At 43.9% G+C, this 25,881-nt stretch overlaps 1 protein-coding gene across 1 annotated transcript in view; it reads right to left on the reverse strand.

The window, feature by feature from the left end:
- tram1 (translocation associated membrane protein 1) overlaps positions 1 to 25,291 on the reverse strand; it is a 38,610-nt gene extending 13,319 nt beyond the window's left edge. The window contains exons 1-7 of the mRNA XM_067980356.1: positions 25,035 to 25,291; positions 20,454 to 20,517; positions 12,532 to 12,650; positions 12,335 to 12,451; positions 12,177 to 12,235; positions 1,591 to 1,675; positions 448 to 518 (exon numbers count right to left, since the gene is read on the reverse strand). Coding sequence (XP_067836457.1) covers positions 448 to 518; positions 1,591 to 1,675; positions 12,177 to 12,235; positions 12,335 to 12,451; positions 12,532 to 12,650; positions 20,454 to 20,517; positions 25,035 to 25,154 — 635 coding nt within the window. The 5' untranslated portion in view covers positions 25,155 to 25,291. The remainder of the gene's footprint in view (positions 1 to 447; positions 519 to 1,590; positions 1,676 to 12,176; positions 12,236 to 12,334; positions 12,452 to 12,531; positions 12,651 to 20,453; positions 20,518 to 25,034) is intronic.
- Positions 25,292 to 25,881: the final 590 nt, after the last annotated feature.

Consider the following 25,881-nt stretch of genomic DNA (forward strand, 5'->3'; position numbering starts at 1 on the left):
TTTAGAAAGCAGTGAGAAGGAGCTTCCCCTTCAGTATCCATGGATTAGGGATAGAAGCAGGGGACAGCTAGGGCTCTCTTACTTCTGATTGTTATCTAGTGACCCTTTCAGCAAAGTGTGTAAATGAATCTGAGGTGAGAACAGATTGGTCTCATATGCAAAGCTTCTCTGCTCTCTCTCCCACCCCTCAGTCAAACAGTCTGCCAATACTCACTATCTAGCCTCAAACAATAATGGCCATTTGGATGAAACAGCAGAAGGCTGCCAGCAGCCTTGAAAATCATCCCTGAATGAGGCTTCAGAAAGTGCTGATAAAACATCTGATGTAGCAATAAATCTGACTTCTGGAGATTTGACTTATTTGGTTTGTTTCAGTTGTCTCATTCACTTTGCATATCAGCTTTTGAGGCCTGGCCCCTTACCCACACCGGTTTAAAAAAGACTTACTTTAACACATAAGCTCCAGCAATGTGACAAATATACAAACTTGTATACACAAGCTGCCGAGGAATATCCTCCTGAAAACAAAAAGGCACTCAAGTGATTTAATTTTACTTGGAAACCAGTAACAACAGAGTATAATTCAAATGTCTTTGCATCCAAACAATCTTGGCTGGAATATATAATACTATCACTACAAGGCACTATTTCAGCAATATATTTAAAATGTTTAATTAACCAACAATTTGCAATAAATTCTAACCCTCTGATTTATTACCAGGCCACATTGCACCAATCATCTAGCTCTTTTATCAATGACAACCTAGCAAACTGTTAGTAAGCCCAACTCAAAATAATCACAAAGGAAGCCAGTCTGCTCATTCTGAAGGGTACAATGATCTGCACGAGGTGTTGCAAAGGTTTTTCTTTTATTATACACAATGGAATTTGCTTCCACCCAATTTCTCCTTTCTTCTGAAAGTGCTGTTTTGCTGGGGCATGGTTCCACAGGCACTGATCATGCTCTGGTACCTCACCCAAGTGACCACTCTGTGTATGTGAGCCTGGCATTGAATGTTGTTAGCAGGTGTGGGGTGGGGGGGGAAAGAGACATAAGAGACGAGTCTGCCCGTGTCCTCACCCTATGATCACACACATACGCGCATTCCAGTGCATCATTTCACGGAAATCAGGAGCAGAAACCCTGACGGTTTTTCTCCCCTCCCTAGCCCGGAGGGCTCGAAGACTAACTTTACCTGAACACTTGCTGCCTGGCTGTGTTCAGCATAGACTGGCAACTGAACCCAGGACCTTCTGGTCTGCATAGCTACACCAAGCAGCGGCTTTAGCCACTCAGCCATCAGGGAAATTCAGAACTGGTTTTCATAACGTAGGCTTAGACATTAGAGGTAACTTTACAATGCCCCACCATAGAGTTTTGTTAGCCATCAGTATGGGTCGGAAAATCAGGTCTACAACATCTCTGCCACTGTGTTCGCCACTAGCAAGATTCTACAATGGGAGAGCAAAATCACCCCAATTATCTTTACTTAACTTTCCTTGTTAATTGACTCATCCCTCCCAATATCTGGCACTGCAGCTGCAAAGTTATGCAAAACATCACTCTAAAAATACAATACTCATGCTCACCTTTCGGGTTTTCTGAAAATAAAGTTCTGGCAAGGCATGAAACCAATAAGCCAATTGCGCAATATAGAAAAACTTCACCTGAAATCTAAAAGGATAACAAAATGTATTATTACAAAGAACATACAAGAGAATGATGATTTAGTGTGATACAATATATTGTACAGTTCCATGCCAAGAGTGCACAGAATAAAACATACTTCAGTACAAATAGTTAAATAGCCATACAATATTTGGAGAACATTAACATTACTATAAGTGACACATGGAGTTCCAGGCATCCATGGGACACTACATTTTCTACTAGTAACAAATAAAACCTTTGCTAGCAGTCCTGAACTAAGTTACAGCATAAAATAGAATATCACAATTTTCTTCACCACGAGAAGAGATAAAGGGGGAAAAATTGGATAAGGGTCCGTTGTGGGTGATGGCAGTGCGATGTGCTAACACCCCGCGCTCAACGGACCCTGGCAGGCAAGACGGAAGTTTGGACCCGTGGGAGCACTGACCTGCAATCGATGTTCCTTTCCAGGCCTTGCATGTGGAATCAATGCAATTCGTACTTTCCACAACCAGAGGGAGCTCAATCTCTTAAAGGGAGGATGTTTCTTAGAAATCTCTTAAAGGTAGCTAGTAGCTGCTATTTGCTGAAAATAACAGTCTACTGTCTGCATGGAGTCTGAACAGAGATCAGACATCACTGATGCAGATCCCATCCCTATGTTTACACACTGATGAGTTATGTTGAAACATTGAATAAAGGTTGCACACTACTAAATCCCACATCCTCCAATCTGCACGCCAGACCTCACCAATCGGCTGATCTGAGTTGGTACCAGGCCTGTGAGAGCGCATGCACCAAGGTTCTCTGCTGATGCACTAGAGACCTTGGGTGCAAGAGGTGGACAGGAGGAAGGACATCCTATATCCGCGGGGGCGGGGGGGGGGGGGGCACGAGGCCCTCCAGACATATATTTCAAGAGGCAGTGGGATGCAGCGGGGGACGAAGTCAATGCCAGGCGCACAGCGTCATCAACATGGATGCAGTGCAGGAAAAAGTTCAATGCTTTGACATGAGTGGTCAAGGTGAGTGAGGTCAACTGTCGTCTCCTACCAACTCCACCACACACTACATCCCCATCACCCACATACCAATAAACTCTTTCCAACAGTACTCAAACTCTTCCAACCAGATGCTTCCTCTCACCCTTACACATTACCACTGTTGCAAGCCGCCCACCCACAACTCACAGGCCACACACACTGGCAGCTATTCAACCATGACGAGGCACATTACCCAGATACACGTCCCGCTTTCTTGCAGGAGAAGGTGGCGCATATCAAGAGGCAGCAAGTGGCAGTGGCATTTAGCCCCTCGAGCCTGTTCCACCATTCAATGAGATCATGGTGGTCCTGTGACCTAACTCCATATACCTGTCTTAGCCCCATATCCCTTAATACCCCTTGGTTCACACAAATCTATCAATCTCAGATTTAACCTTCACAAGTGAGCTAGCATCAACTGCTATCTGCAGAAGAGCATTCCAAACGTCGCCCACCCTTTGCATGTAGAAGCATTTCCTAACTTCACTCCTGCACGTCCTGGGTCTAAATGTTGGACTATGTCCCCGCATCCTATAGTCAAGTCTAGGAGACCTTCAAAATCAGTTACCAATGTCTCGGCAGCCAGAAGCAATAATCCAGCCATTAACCTGTAAATCCTGCAAGGAGCCGAGTGGAGGGAGCGTCCGATAAAAGGCGGGATTTCAGAGCGCTGAGAGGAGCCGAGCCGAGCGGAGGGAGCGTCCGATAATAGGCGGGATTTCAGAGCGCTGAGAGGAGCCGAGTGGAGGGAGCGTCCGATAAAAGGCGGGATTTCAGAGCGCTGAGAGGAGCCGAGCCGAGCGGAGCTGCGACCGAGTTCGAAGTGACGTCAGGAATCAGATCGGGACGCGACACAGGGGAGGCACCTGATTGGTGAGTAGGTTCAGGTGAGTATTTCTCCTTATCTACAGTAACTGAAGTAAAAGGAAAGGGAAGGTCTGCAGGTCTTATAGGAAGTAGCGTTTATTTTTTAGTGAATCAAGGTCCCCAGTGTAGTTAACATTCTCTAAATTGAGAACAATTTAAAGGAGTAAACTCCTTAAAGGGAGTGGTAAGTAGTTTTTCTTTCCTTTTTTTTTCTCTTGACATTGTAGTTGTTCTTAAGCTAATTTAAGGGTTAAGTCATGGCAGGAGATCCCAGCGCCGTGTCATGTTCCTCTTGTGGGATGTGGGAATTCAGGGCTCCTTCCTGTATCCCTGATTCCTTCACCTGCGGGAAGTGTGTCCAGCTGCAGCTATTGTTTGACCGCTTGACGGCTCTGGAGCTGCGGATGGACTCACTTTGGAGCATCCGCGATGCTGAGAAAGTCGTGGATAGCACGTTCAGTGAGTTGGTCACACCGCAGATAAAAATTACTGAGGGAGATAGTGAATGGGTGACCAACAGACAGAGGAAGAGTAGGAAGGCAGTGCAGGGGTCCCCTGCGGTCATCTCCCTCCAAAACAGGTATACCGTTTTGGATACTGTTGGCGGAGATGGCTCACCAGGGGAAGGTGGCAGTGGCCAGGTTCATGGCACCGTGGCTGGCTCTGCTGCACAGGAGGGCAGGAAAAAGAGTGGCAGAGCTATAGTGATAGGGGACTCGATTGTAAGGGGAATAGACAGGCGTTTCTGCGGACGCAACCGAGACTCCAGGATGGTATGTTGCCTCCCTGGTGCAAGGGTCAAGGATGTCTCGGAGCGGCTGCAGGACATTCTGGAGGGGGAGGGTGAACAGCCAGTTGTCGTGGTGCATATAGGCACCAACGATATAGGTAAAAAACAGGATGAGGTCCTACAAGCTGAATTTAGGGAGTTAGGAGTTAAACTAAAGAGTAGGACCTCAAAGGTAGTAATCTCAGGATTGCTACCAGTGCCACGGGTTAGTCAGAGTAGGAATGACAGGATAGCTAAGATGAATACGTGGCTTGAGAGATGGTGCAAGCTGGAGGGATTCAAATTCCTGGGCCATTGGAACCGGTTCTGGGGGAGGTGGGACCAGTACAAATTGGACGGTCTGCATCTGGGCAGGACTGGAACCAATGTCCTAGGGGGAGTGTTTGCCAGTGCTGTTGGGGAGGGTTTAAACTAATGTGGCAGGGGGATGGGAACCGATGCAGGAAGTCAGTGGGAAATAAAGTGGTGACAGAAACAAAAGGCAGTAAGGGAGAGTGTACAGAACATGACCGGACAGATGGTCTGAGAAAGCAGGGCAAAGACCAAGGGAAGACTAGATTAAACTGCATTTATTTCAATGCAAGAAGTCTGATGGGCAAGGCAGATGAACTCAGGGCATGGATGGGTACATGGGACTGGGATGTTATAGCTATTACTGAAACATGGCTAAGGGAGGGGCAGGACTGGCAGCTCAATGTTCCAGGGTTCAGATGCTATAGGAAAGATAGAGCAGGAGGTAAGAGAGGAGGGGGAGTTGCGTTCTTGATTAGGGAGAACATCACGACAGTAGTGAGAGGGGATATATCCGAGGGTTCGCCCACTGAGTCCATATGGGTAGAACTGAAAAATAAGAAGGGAGAGATCACTTTGATAGGATTGTACTACAGACCCCCAAATAGTCAACGGGAAATTGAGGAGCAAATATGTAAGGAGATTACAGACAGCTGCAAGAAAAATAGGGTGGTAATAGTAGGGGACTTTAACTTTCCCAACATTGACTGGGACAGCCATAGCATTAGGGGCTTGGATGGAGAGAAATTTGTTGAGTGTATTCAGGAGGAATTTCTCATTCAGTATGTGGATGGCCCGACTAGAGAGGGGGCAAAACTTGACCTCCTCTTGGGAAATAAGGAAGGGCAGGTGACAGAAGTGTTAGTGAGGGATCACTTTGGGACCAGTGATCATAATTCCATTAGTTTTAAGATAGCTATGGAGAAGGATAGGTCTGGCCCAAAAGTTAAAATTCTAAATTGGGGAAAGGCCAATTTTGATGGTATTAGACAGGAACTTTCAGAAGTTGATTGGGAGAGTCTGTTGGCAGGCAAAGGGACGTCTGGTAAGTGGGAGGCTTTCAAAAGTGTGTTAACCAGGGTTCAGGGTAAGCACATTCCTTATAAAGTGAAGGGCAAGGCTGGTAGAAGTAGGGAACCTTGGATGACTCGGGAGATTGAGGCACGAGTCAAAAAGAAGAAGGAGGCATATGACATGCATAGGCAGCTGGGATCAAGTGGATCCCTTGAAGAGTATAGAGATTGCCGGAGTAGAGTTAAGAGAGAAATCAGGAGGGCAAAAAGGGGATATGAGATTGCTTTGGCAGATCAGGCAAAGGTGAATCCAAAGAGCTTCTACAAATACATAAAGGGCAAAAGGGTAACAAGGGAGAGAGTAGGGCCTCTTAAGGATCAACAAGGTCATCTATGTGCGGAACCACAAGAGATGGGTGAGATCCTGAATGAATATTTCACATCGGTATTTACGGTTGAGAAAGGCATGGATGTTAGGGAACTTGGGGAAATAAATAGTGATGTCTTGAGGAGTGTACATATTACAGAGAGGGAGGTGCTGGAAGTCTTAACGCGCATCAAGGTAGATAAATCTCCGGGACCTGATGAAATGTATCCCAGGACGTTATGGGAGGTTAGGGAGGAAATTGCGGGTCCCCTAGCAGAGATATTTGAATCATCCACCGCTACAGGTGAGGTGCCTGAAGATTGGAGGGTAGCAAATGTTGTGCCTTTGTTTAAGAAGGGCGGCAGGGAAAAGCCTGGGAACTACAGACCAGTGAGCCTGACATCTGTAGTGGGTAAGTTGTTAGAGGGTATTCTGAGGGACAGGATCTACAGGCATTTGGAGAGGCAGGGACTAATTAGGAACAGTCAGCATGGTTTTGTGAGAGGAAAATCATGTCTCACGAATTTGATTGAGTTTTTTGAAGGGGTAACCAAGAAGATAGATGAGGGCTGTGCAGTAGACGTGGTCTACATGGACTTCAGCAAAGCATTTGACAAGGTACCGCATGGTAGGTTGTTACATAAGGTTAAATCTCATGGGATCCAAGGTGAGGTAGCCAATTGGATACAAAATTGGCTTGACGACAGAAGACAGAGGGTGGTTGTTGAGGGTTGTTTTTCAAACTGGATGCCTGTGTCCAGCGGTGTGCCTCAGGGATCGGTGCTGGGTCCGCTGTTATTTGTTATTTATATTAATGATTTGGATGAGAATTTAGGAGGCATGGTTAGTAAGTTTGCAGATGACACCAAGATTGGTGGCATTGTGGACAGTGAAGAAGGTTATCTAGGATTGCAACGGGATCTTGATAAATTGGGCCAGTGGGCCGATGAATGGCAGATGGAGTTTAATTTAGATAAATGTGAGGTGATGCATTTTGGTAGATCGAATCGGGCCAGGACCTACTCCGTTAATGGTAGGGCGTTGGGGAGAGTTATAGAACAAAGAGATCTAGGAGTACAGATTCATAGCTCCTTGAAAGTGGAGTCACAGGTGGATAGGGTGGTGAAGAAGGCATTCAGCATGCTTGGTTTCATTGGTCAGAACATTGAATGCAGGAGTTGGGATGTCTTGTTGAAGTTGTACAGGGCATTGGTGAGGCCACACTTGGAGTACTGTGTACAGTTCTGGTCACCCTATTATAGAAAGGATATTATTAAACTAGAAAGAGTGCAGAAAAGATTTACTAGGATGCTACCGGGACTTGATGGTTTGACTTACAGGGAGAGGTTAGACAGACTGGGACTTTATTCCCTGGAGAGTAGGAGGTTAAGGGGTGATCTTATAGAAGTCTATAAAATAATGAGGGGCATAGATAAGGTCGATAGTCAAAATCTTTTCCCAAAGGTAGGGGAGTCTATAACGAGGGGGCACAGATTTAAGGTGAGAGGGGAGAGATACAAAAGGATCCAGAGGGGCAATTTTTTCACTCAAAGGGTGGTGAGTGTCTGGAACGAGCTGCCAGAGGCAGTAGTAGAGGCGGGTACAATTTTGTCTTTTAAAAAGCATTTGGACAGTTACATGGGGAAGATGGGTATCGAGGGATATGGGCCAAGTGCAGGCAATTGGGACTAGCTTAGTGGTATAAACTGGGCGACATGGACATGTTGGGCCGAAGGGCCTGTTTCCATGTTGTAACTTCTATGATTCTATTAAATAGCACTGACGTGGGGTACTCCAGGCACTCTAAGACACGTTCAGATGGTCGAGGTTAAGACTGTGCATTGAGTTGAGTGTTAGACGCCATTTTGGGACTTATCACTTTAAGTCAGCATTGCACACTGAATGAAGCCATTTTCTCCCCACTTTACACGATTCCAGCTTTTGTTATCTGCGCCTGCGCTAACTCCTATACCAAGATGGCGTGTAACGCACGTCACGCTGGAAGCTTGCGTGCACATCCAAGACGCCATCTTGGATGTCAAAGAGGCCGGGTAGCGCCGAAACAATGGGCGCTGCACGGCCCAATTTAGTGCCCAACTTTTCTTTCCCACATTCATTGTGGCAAAATGACATAACTGTGATTGATGGTACTCTTTACCTGGGATAGCTGTAATATGCGTCATAGTGTCAAACTAAGTAGCTATCAGTGCTCAAATACATAGCATCATATTTCAACTCTTGCATGTATGTTGCTACAGGTCAGCAAGATACAGCCCTTTGGAAACTAATATTCATTCCAATAATTTTCTTTAATGTCTTGAGCTCCTGAAGGTTACATATGACATTGTGGTCCTATCTTAAGACTTGAGTAGATTTAAATAAGCAGAAAATGATACAATTAAAATTCTGGTTACAGCCATAATCTCACATTACTTGAAGGAATCCGGCTTCACGTCCAGTAAGTTTGCCGCGATGCCCAGTTTGGAACATGACTCGCCCCTCTCTCAATTTCCTCGTATCCTTTTCCGAAGGCAGTACCGCCCTCCAGTGCCTCACACTAGTTACAATATTTTATGCAATAGTCTGGATAGTGTCAATGTGTTATTTGATTGTGGGGAACATCACAGCCACTGTGTGGGATACTGAAGTTGGGGGGAGTGGGGGGGGGGGGAGGAAAGAGAGGGGAGCACTCGTTTGGTACCTCGTTTAAGGACACTTCGTTATCAAGATGAGCTGAGGACCTTTTACTTTGGAAAAGCATAGACTTCGAGCAGATGTGATTGAGATCTTTAAAATAACGATAGATTCTGTCCATGTGGATACACTATTTGAGCTAGATTGCCTCGGAAGGACTATGGGACATAAGCACAAGTTATGAAAGCATAGAACTAAGTTAGATGCTTTTTGCAAAGCTCTTGACCTCCGGAATAAGTTGCCATCATGTGCAGTGAGTGCGAATTCGCAGCAAACTTTCAAAAGGGAGCTGGGTGAGTTCCTGCAAGTGGTAAACATCTCTACATACACTAGGTCGATGCGTCAATAAGGGCTAATATTACCAGACACCATGATCTCCTGGAGCTAGCTTGATTGCCTTTGTGGGTCAAAGAGGAAATTCCCAGAGTTTTTCTTTCCTAAACTGGCCTAAGCTTTTCCCCCTGTTTTTCTGCCTCTCCCAGGAGATTGTGTGACTATGGGGTGAGGGAGGGAAGGAGGTGGGTGATGATGGTGTATGTAGGTTGCACCATCCAGGATGAGACAGGTTCAATGCACCAGCTGATCTGTTCCTGTCTTTTATCATACGTTCATCCGATCCATTCTTATCTGACTGCACGCACACGCCTTCCAGCAGGGATCACTGCAGAGAGTTAGGAAGGAAAACCCGGACTGATGTTTCCGCTTCAAAGCCAAGAAATGTGAAGGCCAATTTTCATGTCTCTATGACTGTCATGGCTGAGATCAGCTAATTCAGCACAGACCACAAATCAAACCTTGGCCCTTTTTGGTCTGTGTATCTCAATACCACACTATTAAGATATAAGGCAACCCAGAGTAGAAGTTAAAATGTTCACGCATGGTTTCTTCCTTTTTAACATTTTAGAAAGAGGGGCTCCTTAAATAGGGCAGTGGGTAAAGACAATGTCTAACTGAGCCACACAAACCAGGAGGTCCCAGGTTCGATTCTGGTCTGAGTTACCTTATTTCGGCTGAGGTGACAGTAAACAAATTACTAGAATTGCTCAGTTAAGGAGAGAAGAAAATTATCCAAGCTCCCTCGATTGCTATCCAGTGACTCCCACTAAAAAGTGCACATATGTGGAAATGAGACAAACGTGGGATCCAGCATGGCTGTAACATTTACAATGTTTAACAGGCTGCCAATGGTCACTGTCTAAGATCACACATGAACATAAGAAATAGGAGCAGGAGTAGGCCATACGGCCCCTCTAGCCTGCTCCACCATTCAATAAGATCATGGCTGACCTTCGACCTCAACTCCACTTTCCCACCTGATCCCCATATCCCTTGATACCCCTAGATAAGGAGACTAAAACTGCACACAGTACTCCGGATGAGGTCTCACCAAAGCCCTGTACAATTGTAGTAAGACTTCTTTACTCTTGTACTCCAACCCCCTTGCAATAAAGGCCAACATGCCATTTGCTTTCCTAATTGTTTGCTGTACCTGCATGCTAACTTTTTGTGATTCTTGTACCAGGACACCCAAGTCTCTCTGAACACCAACATTTAATAGTTTCTCAACATTTAAAAAATATTCTGTTTTTCTATTCTTCCTACCAAAGTGAATAGCCTCACATTTCCCCACATTATACTCCATCTGCCACCTTCTTGCCCGTTCACTTAACCTGTCTATATCCCTTTGCAGACTCTTTGTGTCGTCCTCATAGCTTAATTTTCTACCTAGCTTTGTATCGTCAGCAAACTTGGACACATTACACTCGGTCCCTTCATCCAAGTCATTAATATAGATTGTAAATAGCTGAGGCCCAAGCACTGATCCTTGCAGTATCCCACCAGTTACAGCCTGCCAACCTGAAAATGACCTGTTTATCTCTACACTCTGTTTTCTGTCCTTTAGCCAATCCTCTATCCATGCTAATATATTATCCCTAACCCCGTGAGCCCTTACCTTGTGTAACAACCTTTTCTGTGGCACCTTATTGAATGCCTTTTGAAAATTCAAATATACTACATCGACTGGTTCCCCTTTTTCTACCCTGCTATTTACATCCTCAAAAAACTCTAATAAATTTGTCAAACACGATTTCCATTTCATAAAACCATGTTGACTCTGCCTAAACATATTGTGATGTTCTAAGTGCCGTTACTACTTCCTTAATAATGGATTCCAGCATTTTTCCGATGACTGATATCAGGCTAACTGGCCTGTGGTTCCCTGTTTTCTCTCTCCCTCCTTTCTTGAATAGCGGTGTTACATTTGCTACCTTCCAATCTGCTGGGACCATTCTAGAATCTAGGAAATTTTGGAAGATCACAACCAATGCATCCACTATCTCTGCAGCCACCTCTTTTAGAACCCTCGGATGTAGGCCATCAGGTCCTGGGGATTTATTGGCTTTTTGTCCCATTAGTTTCTCCAGTACTTTTTCTCTACTGATATTAATTACTTTAAGTTCCTCACTCTCATTAGCCCCTTGTTTTCCCACTATTTCTGGTATGCTTTTTGTGTCTTCTACTGTGAAGACAGATACAAAATATTTGTTTAACGCATCTGCCATTTCCTGATTCCCCATTATAATTTCTCCTGTTGCAGCCTCTAAGGGACCAACGTTTACTTTTGCTACTCTCTTCCTTTTTACATACTTGTAGAAGCTCTTACAATCCATTTTTATATTTCTTGCTAGTTTACTCTCATATTCTATTTTCTCCCTTTTTATCAATTTTAGAAAAAAACTCTCCTAATCCACAGGCTTACTACTCTTCTTGGCAATGTTATCGGCCTCTTTTTTTAATCTACTACTATCCTTAACTTCTTTAGTTAGCCACGGGTGGATCACTTTTCCTGTAGCGTTTTTATTTCTCAATGGAATATATATTTGTTGAGAATATTGAAATATTTCTTTAACTGTTTGCCATTGCTTTTCAAACATCATACCCTTTAATTTAATTTCCCAATCTACCTTAGCCAACTCACCCATCATACCTATGTAATTGGCTTTATTTAAGTTTAAGACTCTAGTTTTGGACTTAAGTACGTCACTCTCAAACTCAACGTGAAATTCTATCATATTATGATGGAACTATTATTATATAGAATTATAAAGAACTAGGCACTGGAAGATGACCGGTGTCCACGGAACGACAGGGATGATTCTATGTTCCTGCATTCCCAGTAAGCAGCTGTGCTCACAGGGAGCACAGGACAGCACTAGGTTTACAAAGTTGTAACCCCGATTCTCCGAGCCATACTCCCTGCAACCACACCTCTTCATTGGGAGTGCTGAATCACCCCTCATATGCCAGTATGAGTCAATGCTTCAGAAAAGGAAGAGAAATGGTTGAAAAGAAATGGCAAAAAGAAACATTTTTTAAAAAAAAGTCTTATGTCAGAATGTGGCATTGATGTTTTCCAGTATGTGCTTCTTTCACTAGCAGGAATTATGAAAGTACTCACGGCATCAGTGTGTGGGGGTAGTTTTCCCATAAATTTGTAGGATTTGTTGCATAATTTTCCTATAGAAAAATTTAAAGAGAAAGTGTTTGCTTAGGCCATATGGTAATGCACGATGTTTAGTGAAACCAATAAATATACAAAATAAATGTTATACTTACAGAAGCTAGAATGCATGTTCCCCAGACAAAAGAAACCAGGTAAAAGGCACTGAGTTGTCCAGATTCATTGAACTTGCTGTGCTTTGTTTTTGAAAAGTGCATCCGCCTGTTGATTTTCTAAAATGAAAGTTCATGGTCATCTAGCTGAAAGAATCACGCATCACTTCAGAGATTCCAAAAAATGTAACTATACTCACATCAAGCACGTACTCTTGCACGATGGCATGGAGAATGATAGCAACCAACGTGTAAAAGAAAATTGTGGCCAAGTCTTTAAAGCCATAATGGTAAAGAATAATCTGTTGAGCCTTTTCATCTAAGAAATTAAACAAAGAATTCACAATTTATTGATACTCAAACTCAAATTTTAAATGTAAAACAAAAGTACAAATGGGCCTATCGTAGGCGATCATTTACAGGAATTAATGCATGAAAATTGTGGGAAGGAAATGGAAGAGGAAATCTACATTCAGATCAGAGAGATGAGTTAAGAGTAGCAAACTTATATTCTGGGAGATTTTAATTATCCACTTTTCAATTGGGACAGAGGGCGAGTAAATGGAGAAAAGAGAATGCAATTCCTAAAACTTGTATGGGACTCCTTCCTCAAGCAGTATGTTAGTAGGGCTTTAAGGGTGGAGGCATTGCTGGATCTCGGAGCGGAGCGGACCTGGGAGAGAGCACAGGACTCGGAGACTACTAACGGCCCAGGCTCGAAGGCCTACCCACACTCAGAGCGGCAAAGAGGCAATCGGTGAGAAAACAAGGAGTGACGTTACAGGACAGCAGATCGGTGATTGGCTGGTGAGTATTAGTTTTTTTTCTTTGAGTTAGGGAATTGGGTAAAATTGAATTAAAAGCTTGAAGCATAAAACTACTGGTAGCTCATTAAAATTAAAGCTTAAACTACTTAACTAGAGTAATATAACCAAAAATAACCGTATTTGAGGCTTAATTTGTTTTTTGCTTGGTTTAAGTTAATCTAATAAATGAAGGCATGGCAGGGCAGCTCAGACCCGTCGAATGCATGACCTGTGCCATGTGGGAACTCCAGGACGCTTCCCGTATCCTGGACAACCACATGTGCAGGAAATGTCGTCAGCTGGTGGAGCTGGAGCTCCGGGTTTCGGACTTCGAGAAGCAGCTGGTGTAACTGCAGTGCATCCTCGAGGCTAAAAGTTTCATGGACAGTGCGTTTCAGGAGATGGTCACCCCACAGATTAAGAGAGTGCAGGCAGAGAGGGACTGGGTGACCGCCAGACAGACAAGGACGACCAGGCAGGTAGTGCAGGAGTCCCCTGAGGGCATCTCACTCTCCAACCAGTATTCAGTTCTGAGTACTGGTGGGGGAGAGGGTTCCTCTGGGGAGTGCAGCCAGAGCCAAGACCAGAGCACCATGGGTGGCTCAGCTGTACGGGACGGGGAGGAGAAAGGTCGAGAGAGCAATAGTGATAGGGGACTCTATAGTTAGGGGAGCAGACAGGCGTTTCTGCGGCCGCAAATGTGATTCCAGGATGGTATGTTGCCTTCCTGGTGCCAGGGTCATGGATGTCACTGAGCGGCTGCAGGATATTCTGAAGGGGGAGGGTAAACAGCCAGAAGTCATGGTCCATATCGGTACCAATGACATAGGTAAAAAGAGGGATGAGGTCCTGCAAGCAGAATATAAGGAGTTAGGAAATAAGTTAAAAAGCAGGACCTCAAGGGTAGTAATCTCAGGATTACTCCCAGTGCCACGTGCTAGTGAGTATAGGAATAGGACAACAGATCAGATGAATGCGTGGCTGGAGGGTTGGTGCAGGAGGGAGGGATTTAGATTCCTGAGGAATTGGGACCGATTCTGGGGAAGGTGGGACCTGTACAAGCCGGTCGGGTTGCACCTCAACAGATCTGGGACTAATATCCTTGCAGGGGGGTTTGCTACTGCTGTTGGGGAGGGTTTAAACTAGAGTGGCAGGGGGATGGGAACCTGAGCAGGGAATCAGAAGAGAGTAAAGTTGAGAGCAGCAAGAGAGGGGAGGACCCAGGGGAAATTTATAATACAAATTATACAAATAGTCGTTCAAGAACAAGTGAAAGGGAAAAGCGTAGAGCAGCAGAAAGAAAGTGTACTTTAGGCACTACAGATAAAGTGAAAACTAGAAGATGTAAAGCGATTAACAGCTTGACTGTACGTGAACATCTATCCAATAGCGATCATAACGTGATCGAGTTCAGTGTAGTGTTTGAAAGGGAAAAAAGTGAATCAGCTGCTAAGATTCTAGACTTGGGCAAGGCCGACTTCAATGGGATGAGACAGAGACTGTCCGCAGTAAACTGGGCCAATCTGTTAATGGGTAAAACGACTGATGATCAGTGGGAAATGTTTAAAGAAATATTTAACGTGATACAGAATCGGTTTATAACCCTGAGGAGCAAGAACTCTGCTTGCCAAAAAAAACAGCCAAGGACAACTAAAGAGGTAAGGGACAGTATAAGACATAAGGAAAGGGCATACAAAAAGGCTAAAAATGGCACAGATCCTGGCGAATGGGAAAGATACAAAGATCAGCAAAGAGTCACAAAACAGATAGTAAGAGCTACAAAAAGAGAGTATGATAAGAAACTTGCAAGGGATATCAAAACCAATATGAAGAACTTTTATAGTTATATTAGGAAAAAGAGGGTGGTCAGGAGCAGTGTTGGCCCCTTAAAAACTGAAAGTGGGGATATTGTCATTGACAGTGGGGAAATGGCGGACATGTTGAATAATTACTTTGCATCAGTATTTACAGTAGAAAAAGAGGATAGCATGCCGGAAATCCCAAGAAAACTAATATTGGATCGGGGACAGGGACTCAATAAAATTAACATAAGTAAAACAACAGTAATGAAGAAAATAATAGCATTAAAGAGTGACAAATCCCCAGGACCAGATGGTTTCCATCCCAGGGTTTTAAAGGAAGTAGGTGAGCACATTGCAGATGCCCTAACCCTAACTTTCAAAGTTCTCTAGATTCAGGAACTGTCCCTCTAGATTGCAAAATTGCACGTCACTCTGCTTTTTTAAGAAAGGAGAGGGAGGGAAACCAGGGAATTATAAACCAGTTAGCCTAACATCTGTTGTGGGGAAAATGCTGGAGTCTATAATTAAGGATAGGGTGACCGAACACCTCGAGAATTTTCAGTTAATCAGAGAGAGCCAGCATGGATTTGTGAAAGGTAGTTCGTGCCTGACAAACCTGATTGAATTTTTTGAAGAGGTGACTAAAGTAGTGAACAGGGGAATGTCAATGGATGTTATTTATATGGACTTCCAGAAGGCATTTGATAAAGTCCCACACAAGAGACTGTTAGCTAAGGTAAAAGCCCATGGAATCGAGGGAAAAGTACGGACTTGGAAGTTGGTTGAGCGAAAGGCGACAGAGAGTAGGGATAATGGGTAGGTATTCACATTGGCAGGATGTGTCTAGTGGAGTCCTGCAGGGATCTGTCTTGGGGCCTCAATTATTCACAATATTTATTAATGACTTAGATGAAGGCATAGAAAGTCTCATATCGAAGTTTGCCGATGACACAAAGGTTGGTGGCATTGTAAGCAGTGTAGATAAAAACATAAAATTACAAAGCGATATTGATAGATTAGGTGAATGGGCAAAACTGTGGCAAATAGAATTCAATGTAGACAAATGTGAGGTCATCCACTTTGGATCAAAAAAGATAGAACAGGCTACTTTCTAAATGGTAAAAAGTTAAAAACAGTGGATGTCCAAAGGGACTGAGGGGTACAGGTACATAGGTCATTGAAGTGTCATGAACAGGTGCAGAAAATAATCAATAAGGCTAATGGAATGCTGGCCTTTATATCTGGAGGACGAGAGTACAAGGGGGCAGAAGTTATGCTGCAGCTATACAAAACCCTGGTTAGACTGCACCTGGAGTACTGTGAGCAGTTCTGGGCACCGCACCTTCGGAAGGACATATTGGCCTTGGAGGGAGTGCAGCGTACGTTTACTAGAATGATACCCGGACTTCAAGGGTTAAGTTACGAGGAGAGATTACACAAATTGGGGTTGTATTCTCTGGAGTTTCGAAGGTTAAGGGGTGATCTGATCGAAGTTTATAAGATATTAAGGGGAACGGATAGGGTGGATAGAGAGAAACTATTTCTGCTGGTTGGGGATTCTAGGAGTAGGGGGCACAGTCTAAAAATTAGAGCCAGACCTTTCAGGAGTGAGATTAGAAAACATTTCTACACACAAAGGGTGGTAGAAGTTTGGAACTCTCTTCCGCAAATGGCAATTGATGCTAGCTCAATTGCTAAATTTAAATCTGAGATAGATCGCCTTTTGGCAACCAAAGGTATTAAGGGATATGGGCGAAAGGCAGGTATATGGAGTTAGATCACAGATCAGCCATGATCTTATCAAATGGTGGAGCAGGCTCGAGGGGCTGAATGGCCTACTCCTGTTCCTATATTCTTATGTTCCTATCTCATCATGAGTAATGAAATACATCAGGTAGATGAGCTAAATGTGGGCGCGTACCTTAGGAATAGCGACCACAATATGATAAGGTTTAAGATCCAACTAGAAAGGACAGAATTTAGAAAGATGAGGAGTGAGCCAACTGACGTGAGGTTGGAGGAGAGATTGGCACGCAGGAATGTGGAGCAACAGTGGGATTTTTTTTCTTAAAAATTGATTGCAACAGTACAGGATGAGTATATTCCATTGAAAGGGAAACAACTAGTAGTTTTAGGCTGCCATTGATAAATAAAGAGGTTAAAAATCAATTAAAATTGAAGAAGAGAACCTATATGGACTATATGAAAAATAATGATCAAACTATAGGAGAATATAAGAAAATAAGAGGTCAAGAGCGGGATAAGGAAAGCTAAAAGTGAATATGTAGGAAATATTTCAAAAAACATCAAAAGAAATTAGAATGTGTCAGTAAAAGGAGAATTGTTAAAAGCGAGGCAAAAGAAGAGGATTGTCCATTTGTCAACGGTCATCAAAAAAAGGGAAGGGGTGTTTAATAAGTACTTGGCATCAGTCTTTACAAAAGAGAAGGATACCAACAACAACAACTTGCATTTATATTGTGCCTTTAAAGTAGTAAAAAGGTTTTAAGGAGTATTTTAAAGGAGGAAAGAGAGGTAGAGAGGCGGATAGGTTTAGGGAGGGAATTCCAGAGCGTGGGGCTTAGACAGCTGAAGGCACGGCCACCAATGATGGGGTGAAGGAAGTCAGGGATGCACAAGAGTCCAAAATTGGTGGAATGCAGAGTTCTCGGGAGGGTGGAGGGGGTTACAGAGATATGGAGGGGTGAGGCCATGGAAGAATTTCAACACGAGAATAAGAGTTTTAAAATCGAGGCGTTCGGGGACCGGGAGCCAATGTAGGTCAGCAAGCACAGGGTATATAAATGCAAGTTGTTGTTGTTGTGATGGGTGAACGGGACTTGGTGTGAGTTAGGATATGGGCAGCAGAGCTTGGATGAGCTCAAGTTTTTGGAAGGTGGAAGATACAGGGTCAAATAGGTTGCAAACAGTCTGGTTCAGCCTGAGACACTGGCCAGGGAGGGGAGTGGAATTGGTGGCTAGGGAACGGAGTTCGGAGAGGAGGTGAATGCTGAGGTGGTTGAGAGCAAGATGAGCGATATTATAATAGTTAAAAGAAAAATTTTAGATAAGTTAGTTAGGCCGACCGGATACATCCTAGGATCCTAAGGGAGATGAGGGAGGAAATTGCCAAAGCTGTAGAAATTATATTTCACGGTTCTATTGAGTGTGGATGAGTGCCGGAGATTTGGGGAGTGGCCAATGTTGCACCCATTTTTAAAAAGTGACACAGAGCTAATCCAGGTATTTATGGGCCAGTTAGTTTAACATCTGTGGTAGGATAAATTTTAGAGTCTCTAATTAAGGATGAATTTACCATGCATCTAGATAAAGAGAATAGTAGCCACCACGGACTTAAAAAGGGACAATTGTACTTGACAAACCTCACAGAATTCTTTGAGAATGTATCCGACACAGTAGTGTACATGGACTTTAGGAAAGCTTTTGATAAGGTACCATATGGGAGATTATTAGAGAAGATTAAGGGGTATGGCATTGGGGGTAGAATAGCAAACTGGATTAAAAATTGGTAAGAAGGGAGAAAGCAGAGGAGGAGTTAAGGGCAGTTTTTTCAAAGTGTTGGAAGTCGGTTGTGGTGTCTCACAGGATTCAGTTCCGGGTCACTTCTGTTCACTGTGTACATCAATGAATTGGATATAAGCCTAGAGGAGGTGGTGTTGAAATTTGCAGATGATACCAAAATAAGAGGTATAGTTAGGTCTTTCGAATGGCCTCCTTCTGTAGGAAGCTGCAAGTAGATACTGATAGGACGGAGGGGTGGGCTAAAAAGTGGCAGACGCAAGTGTGAGGTGTTATATTTTGGTGAAAAATAACAGCAGTAATTATACTCTGAATGGAAGTAAGCTTGGTGTTGAGGGATTTGGGGTATACGTTCACAGGATTTTAAAGGCAGCACCTCAGGTTAATAAGGCCATAAAACAAGCTAACGGAATTCCAGGTTTTATCACAAGAGGTGTAGAATATAAAAGCCATAGGATAGTGATGAGCCTATATGAAACCTTAATGAAGACCTTAGTTAGAGAACTGTGTTGGGCTATAGGAAGGATATTCAGGCTTTAGAGAGGGTACAATGCAGGTTCACTGGGATGCTGCCTGATATGAGGAAATACAAATACGAAGAAAGACTTGAAAGAATGGGGCCTTTTGCATTAGGACACAGATTATGGGGTGATATGAAATTATGAAAGAATGGGACAGGGTAGATAGAAGCAAACTGTTTCCAGTGGTCTAGAACAAGGGACCATAGATACAAGGTTAACTGTAAGTGGTTTAGAACAGAGAGCAGGAAAAACTTCTTTATACAGCCTTCTGAAAATCCATATATACTACATCTATAGCATTCCCTTTATCTATCCAATTCGTCACCTCTTCAAAAAACTATTACATTTGTCAAACATATCTTGCCGTACAAGTAGGGTCAAAGAGGACAGAGTTAGCCAGGGCGCATGCTCCTGCTCACCATCCAGTGACCCCCCTACCTCAAGTATCGATGTGTGGATACCAAGTTAGGACATGATTATCTTGGATGTGATGCATGCCAAAATCAGTGTCAAGGCTCATACATGAAGAACTGACACTTGAATGAAGTACTGGCAGGTGCCTCAGCAAAGAGCCAATGCCTTCAAGAGAGAAAAGTGACGGAAAAGGGAGAAAAAATGTAAACAAGTCAATTAGTCCAAAGCTCCCAAGTGATTTTTTGTGATTAAAATAACAGTATACTACTGGACACCGATTTTCCAATTCTTCATTGGGGAAACCTCCACATTATTATACTCGTAATAAATAACCACTAATCTGCAACACATTAACTACGGAATGGTGAATACACAAATCTATATTAGTACTGTGCAATTTTCAACCCTATACACATCTTTTTCTTGCTTTGATGCAGGAGCAGAAGACAAAGAGAAATAGAAATGCATTAAATGAAGAATAAGGAAACTTAGTTTCGACGGGAAATAACCTCATAAAATAATCGTTTCTTAATTCTCAAAGGCCAGAGACATTTTGCAATAATACTGCCTCTTTTTAAGATAACTTAGCACTTTTGAAAAAATTTCGAGTTGCATCCATAATACTTTTTTTAAAAGTACCCCAATGAAATGTCTGATCTTAGCCACGGCAGCAATAAGGACACTAAAGTTGGTCTGAGCTCCCTCAGGGAGTGGGAAAACCAACCAAGACTCCCGTTCCTGATTACTATCAATCTCTGCTGGATATGTTCATGTGGCTGCCAGATAAAGCTCAGCTCTGATTTAAACTGCTCCTCCCTGTCCAGTCAAATAACCTATCAACACTCACTTATCTAGGCACATATGTACAAAATACAGGAGGGCAACCAATATCCATATCCCAACAAGGAATCAACAGCTTTAGGAGAGGGGGGGGAAAAGAGAGAAAACTGGCAAAGAAACATCATCAATAAAATTAAAAGTGGCTTACGCTAGCAAATCTTTTGTTTGTAAGAAATCTTAAAAAGGCAAGAAAACATACCTGTTGCAGAGATTGTGACATTATACTGAAGAGTGACAAAAGAGACAGCTATCTTAGCTGTCATCTGCAAAACAGAACAGATAAAATATCAGCTAAGCTACCATAAATAAGTAATGATGTTTTAATCATTAGGAAACAACAACAACTTGCATCTATATAGCGCCTTTAATGTAATAAAACATCCCAAGGCGCTTCACAGGAGCGTTATCAGACAAAATGTGACAGCGAGCCACATATGGAGATATTATGCTAGGTGACCAAAAGCTTGATCAAAGAGGTAGGTTTTAAAAAAGAAAGACAGACTTTCATTTATATACCGCCTTTCATGACCACAGGATATCCCAAAGCGCTTTACAGCCAATAAAGTGCTTTTTGAAATGTAGTCACTTTTGTAATGGTTAATCAAACATTGAAGTAGATTTGGACTCCAAAAATAAAATCCTGGTTAATGTCTTAATCATTTTAAACCAGGAAATTAGATGTTTGATTATCTGACAAACAAAAGTAAATATATAAAATGACAGCTTTCAGTTTTTTTTTTTGCAATCTGACTGGTCACTGGTGAACAAGAACATATGGGATGATAAATATGTGGGACCCACCCAATCTGTAACCACTAAACAGAACATAAAATGCAATATTCAACTTCCACCTCTTTTTCAATGGCTGTCAACCAAGTCAAAGAAGACGTACACACAGCAAGCTATGACGCTGAAGTGCTCCAATGTTAATAAGAGTATTTGCTGTTTAACTTCTCCCTCCAGACATTCCAATCAACAATGCAGCAGCCAAATGATTCATGGGCTACATACATTACAACAACTTCAAAACAGTATTATTCTTTTACAAAAGATCATTTTTTTTATATATATGCTGGTGTATGAAAAAAAAATGTTTTGATCAGAGTTATGGCAGTACCAGAAAAAAGTATTATCTTATCAGGGCAGCACTTGAGATGCTATAATTTATCTAAGAGAAAATAAAATTCACAGTTCACACTCTGATGACTATCTGCGCATTGTGCCTGGGTACAGGATGCGATCAGAATTGGACTCCGCAGTCAACTGCTGATATGCACTGTTTAAACTCACAAGTAAATTGTCACCTAAGTGAAATACCAGAGGGCTGCAAGGACCTGTGGAATCAAATCCAGCATCTTCAGGAGAACAGGGGAAAAGCACTTTAAGGGTCAAAATTTAAACTCTCCAAAACGTGACATTTATCGAGAAAACAAAAACCTTAAAAATCAAAAATACATTTCTGATACAATAACAACTTGTATTTTTATAGCAGCTATTAGTGCTGAAGGAACAACAATTTATACTTATACAGCTCCTTTAACGTAGAAAAAAATCCCAAGATGATTTACAGAGGCATCATCAGATAAAAGTGACATCAGATATGTGGTGAAGTTTAGGGAGGGAATTCCAGAGCATGATGTCTAGGCGACTCCAGGCACAGCCACCAATGTTGGGGTGAAGGGAGGGGGCTGCACAAAAGGAGAGAATCAGAGAGGTGGAGAGTTTGAGGCGGAGGGGGTTTGTAGGGCTGGAAGAGTTAACGGAGATAGGGAAGGGCAAAGCCATGATGGAATTTAAATATGAAGATGAGAATTTTAAATCTGAGGCACTGGGGGAACCACAACCCAATGTAGGTCAGCGAGCACAGGGGTGATGCATGAGCGGAACTTGGTGTGGGATAGGATATGGGCAGCAGAGTTCTGAATAAGCTTTCGGAGGGTGGAAGGATGGGAAGCCAGCCAGGAGAGCTTTGGAATAATTGATTCTGGAGCTTACAAACGCATGGATGAGGGTTTCAGCAACAGAAAGGATGAGAAAGGGGCGGAGGTTGGTGCTGTTATGGAGGTGGAGGTAGGTGGCCTCCATGATGGATAGAATATGGAATCGGAAGTTCAGCTCGGGGTCAAAGAGAACGCTGAGGTTGCAAATGTCTGGTTCAAAGAGAGACAATAGTCAGGGTGGGGGTGGAATTGGCGACAAGGAAACAGAGTTTGGGTCGGGGGCCAAAGACGATGGCTTTAGTCTTCCCAATGTTTAGTTGGAGAAATTTGTGGCTCATTCAAGACTGGATGTTGGACAAGCAGTCTGACAACAAAGGTTGTTGAGGTGTCGAGAGAGGTGGTGGAGATAGAGCTGGGTGTCATCAGCATACACATGGAACCTGACTCCATATCTATAGATGAGAACTTCAAGGTGCAGCATGTAGGTAAGGAAGGGGAAGGAGCCACGGATAGATCCTTGGGGAAATCCAGAGGCAAATGTGCTGGGGCGGGAAGAGAGGCCATTGCTGGAAGTGCTGTCTAAAATTGGATAGGTAAGAGTGGAATCAAATGGGGACAGTTCCACTCGGCTGGACATTGGAGGAGGATGGTGTGGACAACCTTATCAAATGCTTTAGAGGTCAAGGAGGGATAACATATTATGGTCACAGTCACAGAGGATGGCATTTGTCACTGAATGGGGTTGTTTCAATGCTGAAACAAGGGCAGGAAACCTAGTTGAAGAGATTCAAATGTAGAGTTGTGGTAAAGATGGGTATGGGTTTGGGAGGTGATAACATGTTCAAGGACTTTAGAGAGGAAAGAGAGGTAGGAAAGAAGGCAATAGTTACAAGGACAAATGGGTAGGTGGTGTTTATGTTTATGTTTTGAGAAGGGGATGTCAATTCTCTAAGACACGAGAAGCCAGTAAAGTTCAGCAAGGATAGGCGCGATGTGGGTGCAGACCTTAATGTAGATGAGTGCACGGGCTGCAACATTCTGCACGATTGGTAGTTCATAAACAGTAGAAGCGCGAAGGCCGACGAAGAGAACGTCCGAGAAGTCCAGTTGCAAGATTCTAAAGTTAGGGTTTTAGTGGAGTGGGGTGAGAAGTAGAGGCACAGCCAGACAATGTTGCAGAGGTGAAGGATAGCATTTGTGGACAATGGCGTGGACGACCGTGTCAAAGGCTTTAGAGAGGTCACGGAGCATGAGGACGAATAATGCACCGTGGTCACATTGGTGACAGACTGGATATGGTGGAGGAAGCTGAGCTCAAGTTTGAGCAATAAAAGAAAGGTTCCATACCTCTGATGTGGCCATGGAGGCAGGCAATGGATTTGAAGCTAGAGCTTCAGGTATTTGTACAAGCTGGTAAGGATGACTTTTGGTTTGTTGACATTACACTAGCAAAGAGCTAATCAGTGGATAAACAAATACTACAACTGGGAAAAGAGCAAACTGCACTGAAAAAACAGGGGAAGAGACTCAATGAAGGTCAATTAGGAATGGAGAGATAAAAAATATGAACTTTAACTTTAGGTGTAATGTAACTTGCCCGTTTTGTGAAATTTTGCAACTTTTGAATTATGTTCATATTCCACATTAATCAGCTGCGGATTTGCACGAGGAGTCTAAACCAAGTGTAGTCTTCAGGTGAAGAAGCGTTAAAGGGCAGAGGATAATTGAACCAGGGTACACATATGTAATTCAGTGCCCATTTTAAAGCCAAAAATGTCTTTATTTTTATATTTTATTTATAAATTCCTATGTCCACATTTATAATGGAAACTGCCTACATAAACTCGTCATGCTATAATTCCACCAATTTTATAATTAGTGTGCTGTTACATAGGCAGTTATAAATATGGACACAGAAATTTATAAAGAAAAAAATATATATAGATATACAGAAGAGGTCAAGTGTGGTAAGATAAAGGGTTCTCCCCAGTGATTCCACACAGCAAATTCCCCACATCAGCCAGGTCATTTAGGACAAAAAGTAATGACTGGTGGAAGTCACCAGTCAAACCTAAGTAGAACACAGAGAAAGGCAGAAAAGAGAGAGACACAAAGTTGTGATGAGTACAAGGATGTTGTAACTCTACATTTGGATCTAGTTGATTTTGATTCTCGAATTAACTGTCTTCTCCTTTTAGAAACGTTTTGCTTGTATTTAAAACAAATGCAGGATGTCTAACACTTCATACGTCGACAGATGAATGTTGGAGACGATCGGTGGAAGAATGAGGCCGCGGGAACCGCACAGCTCAGAATTGTACACGTCAACCCAAAGTGTCCCGAGTTGAATGACCAGGAGCAAAGCCCCGCCTCGCCCACCGCGCGCTGCACTCTGGGGATTGTAGTCCGCCCCTCACCCGCAGCCGCTCTGTCACATCACAAAGGTACTACAAGTCCCAGCGAGCTCCGCGGCGGGGGGGGGGGGCCCGGGGGTCGGTGTGAACGGAGCGGCTCCGGTAGCGGACCGGTGCCTCGGGAAGAGGTGCAAACCCCCGAGAAAGCGCCCGTGAATCCGAGGCGCCGGGGGGGGGGGTTCGCCAACGATCGGCCGGCCGGCCGGCCGCACGGCTGGTCCCGGGGTGTCCGCCTGACAGCAGAGTGCCACGTAACCGCGCAACGACTGAGAGGGCCGGGCTCGGCGGAGTTTGGCTGCCCCGCACCCGGCAGACCGAGCAGCAAACGGCCCATCACACCCGGTCCGGCCCGGCCCGGCCAGTCTCACCCCCTTCCCCGTCCCAGACCCCGGAGCGGATTCGGGGCTCCAGGCCGACGCCGCTCACCTCGAACATGAGTCCGAGCAGAAAGATCATGGCGACACACGAGACGATGTCGGCGTGGTTCTGGATGACGAACTCGTGGCTGAGGACCGACGGGTTCTTGCTTTTCTTGCGCAGACCCATGGCGGCGGCGGCGGCGGCTTCCGAGACTCGGCAGCAGCTGGAAAACGACGACCGACCCGCGGACAGCGCCGGCACCACGTCTGCAGCGGCCAAGAGCCCGAGCCAGGCAAACCCCGCCCCCCGCCGGAACACGGAGGCCCAAAGAGGGACAGGCTGGGCCTCCCGCTACAGCGCCCCAGGCTACGTGCCTTCAGGGGGAGGAAGGGCGAAGGCGCTTGCTTGGTCGGCTTCCTTTTGATTTGTTTTCTTTAATCAAAGTAATTTATTCAAGCTTATGGGGAACTGCCAGTTTGAAAGGTCACAGTTGCTCCTGCTGTAAACATACAGCAGTGATGCCTCTGATCTTTGCACTGGAGAATTGAGTGCACTTACTGACTTAGCTTGATCAATGCCAACATTCTCCCCTGGAGTACCAGTCAGGTTGATAGTTTGTAACCCAGTCCTTGTTTTTACACTAAGGACGACAGCGTGGGGTATAGCTTGCCTACACTCACTGTAGAAGCTCACACATGAAGAATGGCTATTTAACCAACATACCAGAGGGCTGTTGATGTCTGTGTTGTAAAGGAGAGGGTCTCCTAGTGGAAGAGGTTTGGAGTAACAGGATGCTGGACAACAATAAATAGCCTGTGATAAGAAAGCACGGAGAAATTTGTGGCAAAACCAGGAACAACTAACTATGTGTTGTAGCACAAAGTAATGTGACAAAAGAGTTGAGCATTTGGTT

Source organism: Heptranchias perlo, chromosome 3 (genome assembly GCF_035084215.1).
Source record: "Heptranchias perlo isolate sHepPer1 chromosome 3, sHepPer1.hap1, whole genome shotgun sequence".
Lineage (NCBI taxonomy): Eukaryota > Metazoa > Chordata > Chondrichthyes > Hexanchiformes > Hexanchidae > Heptranchias > Heptranchias perlo.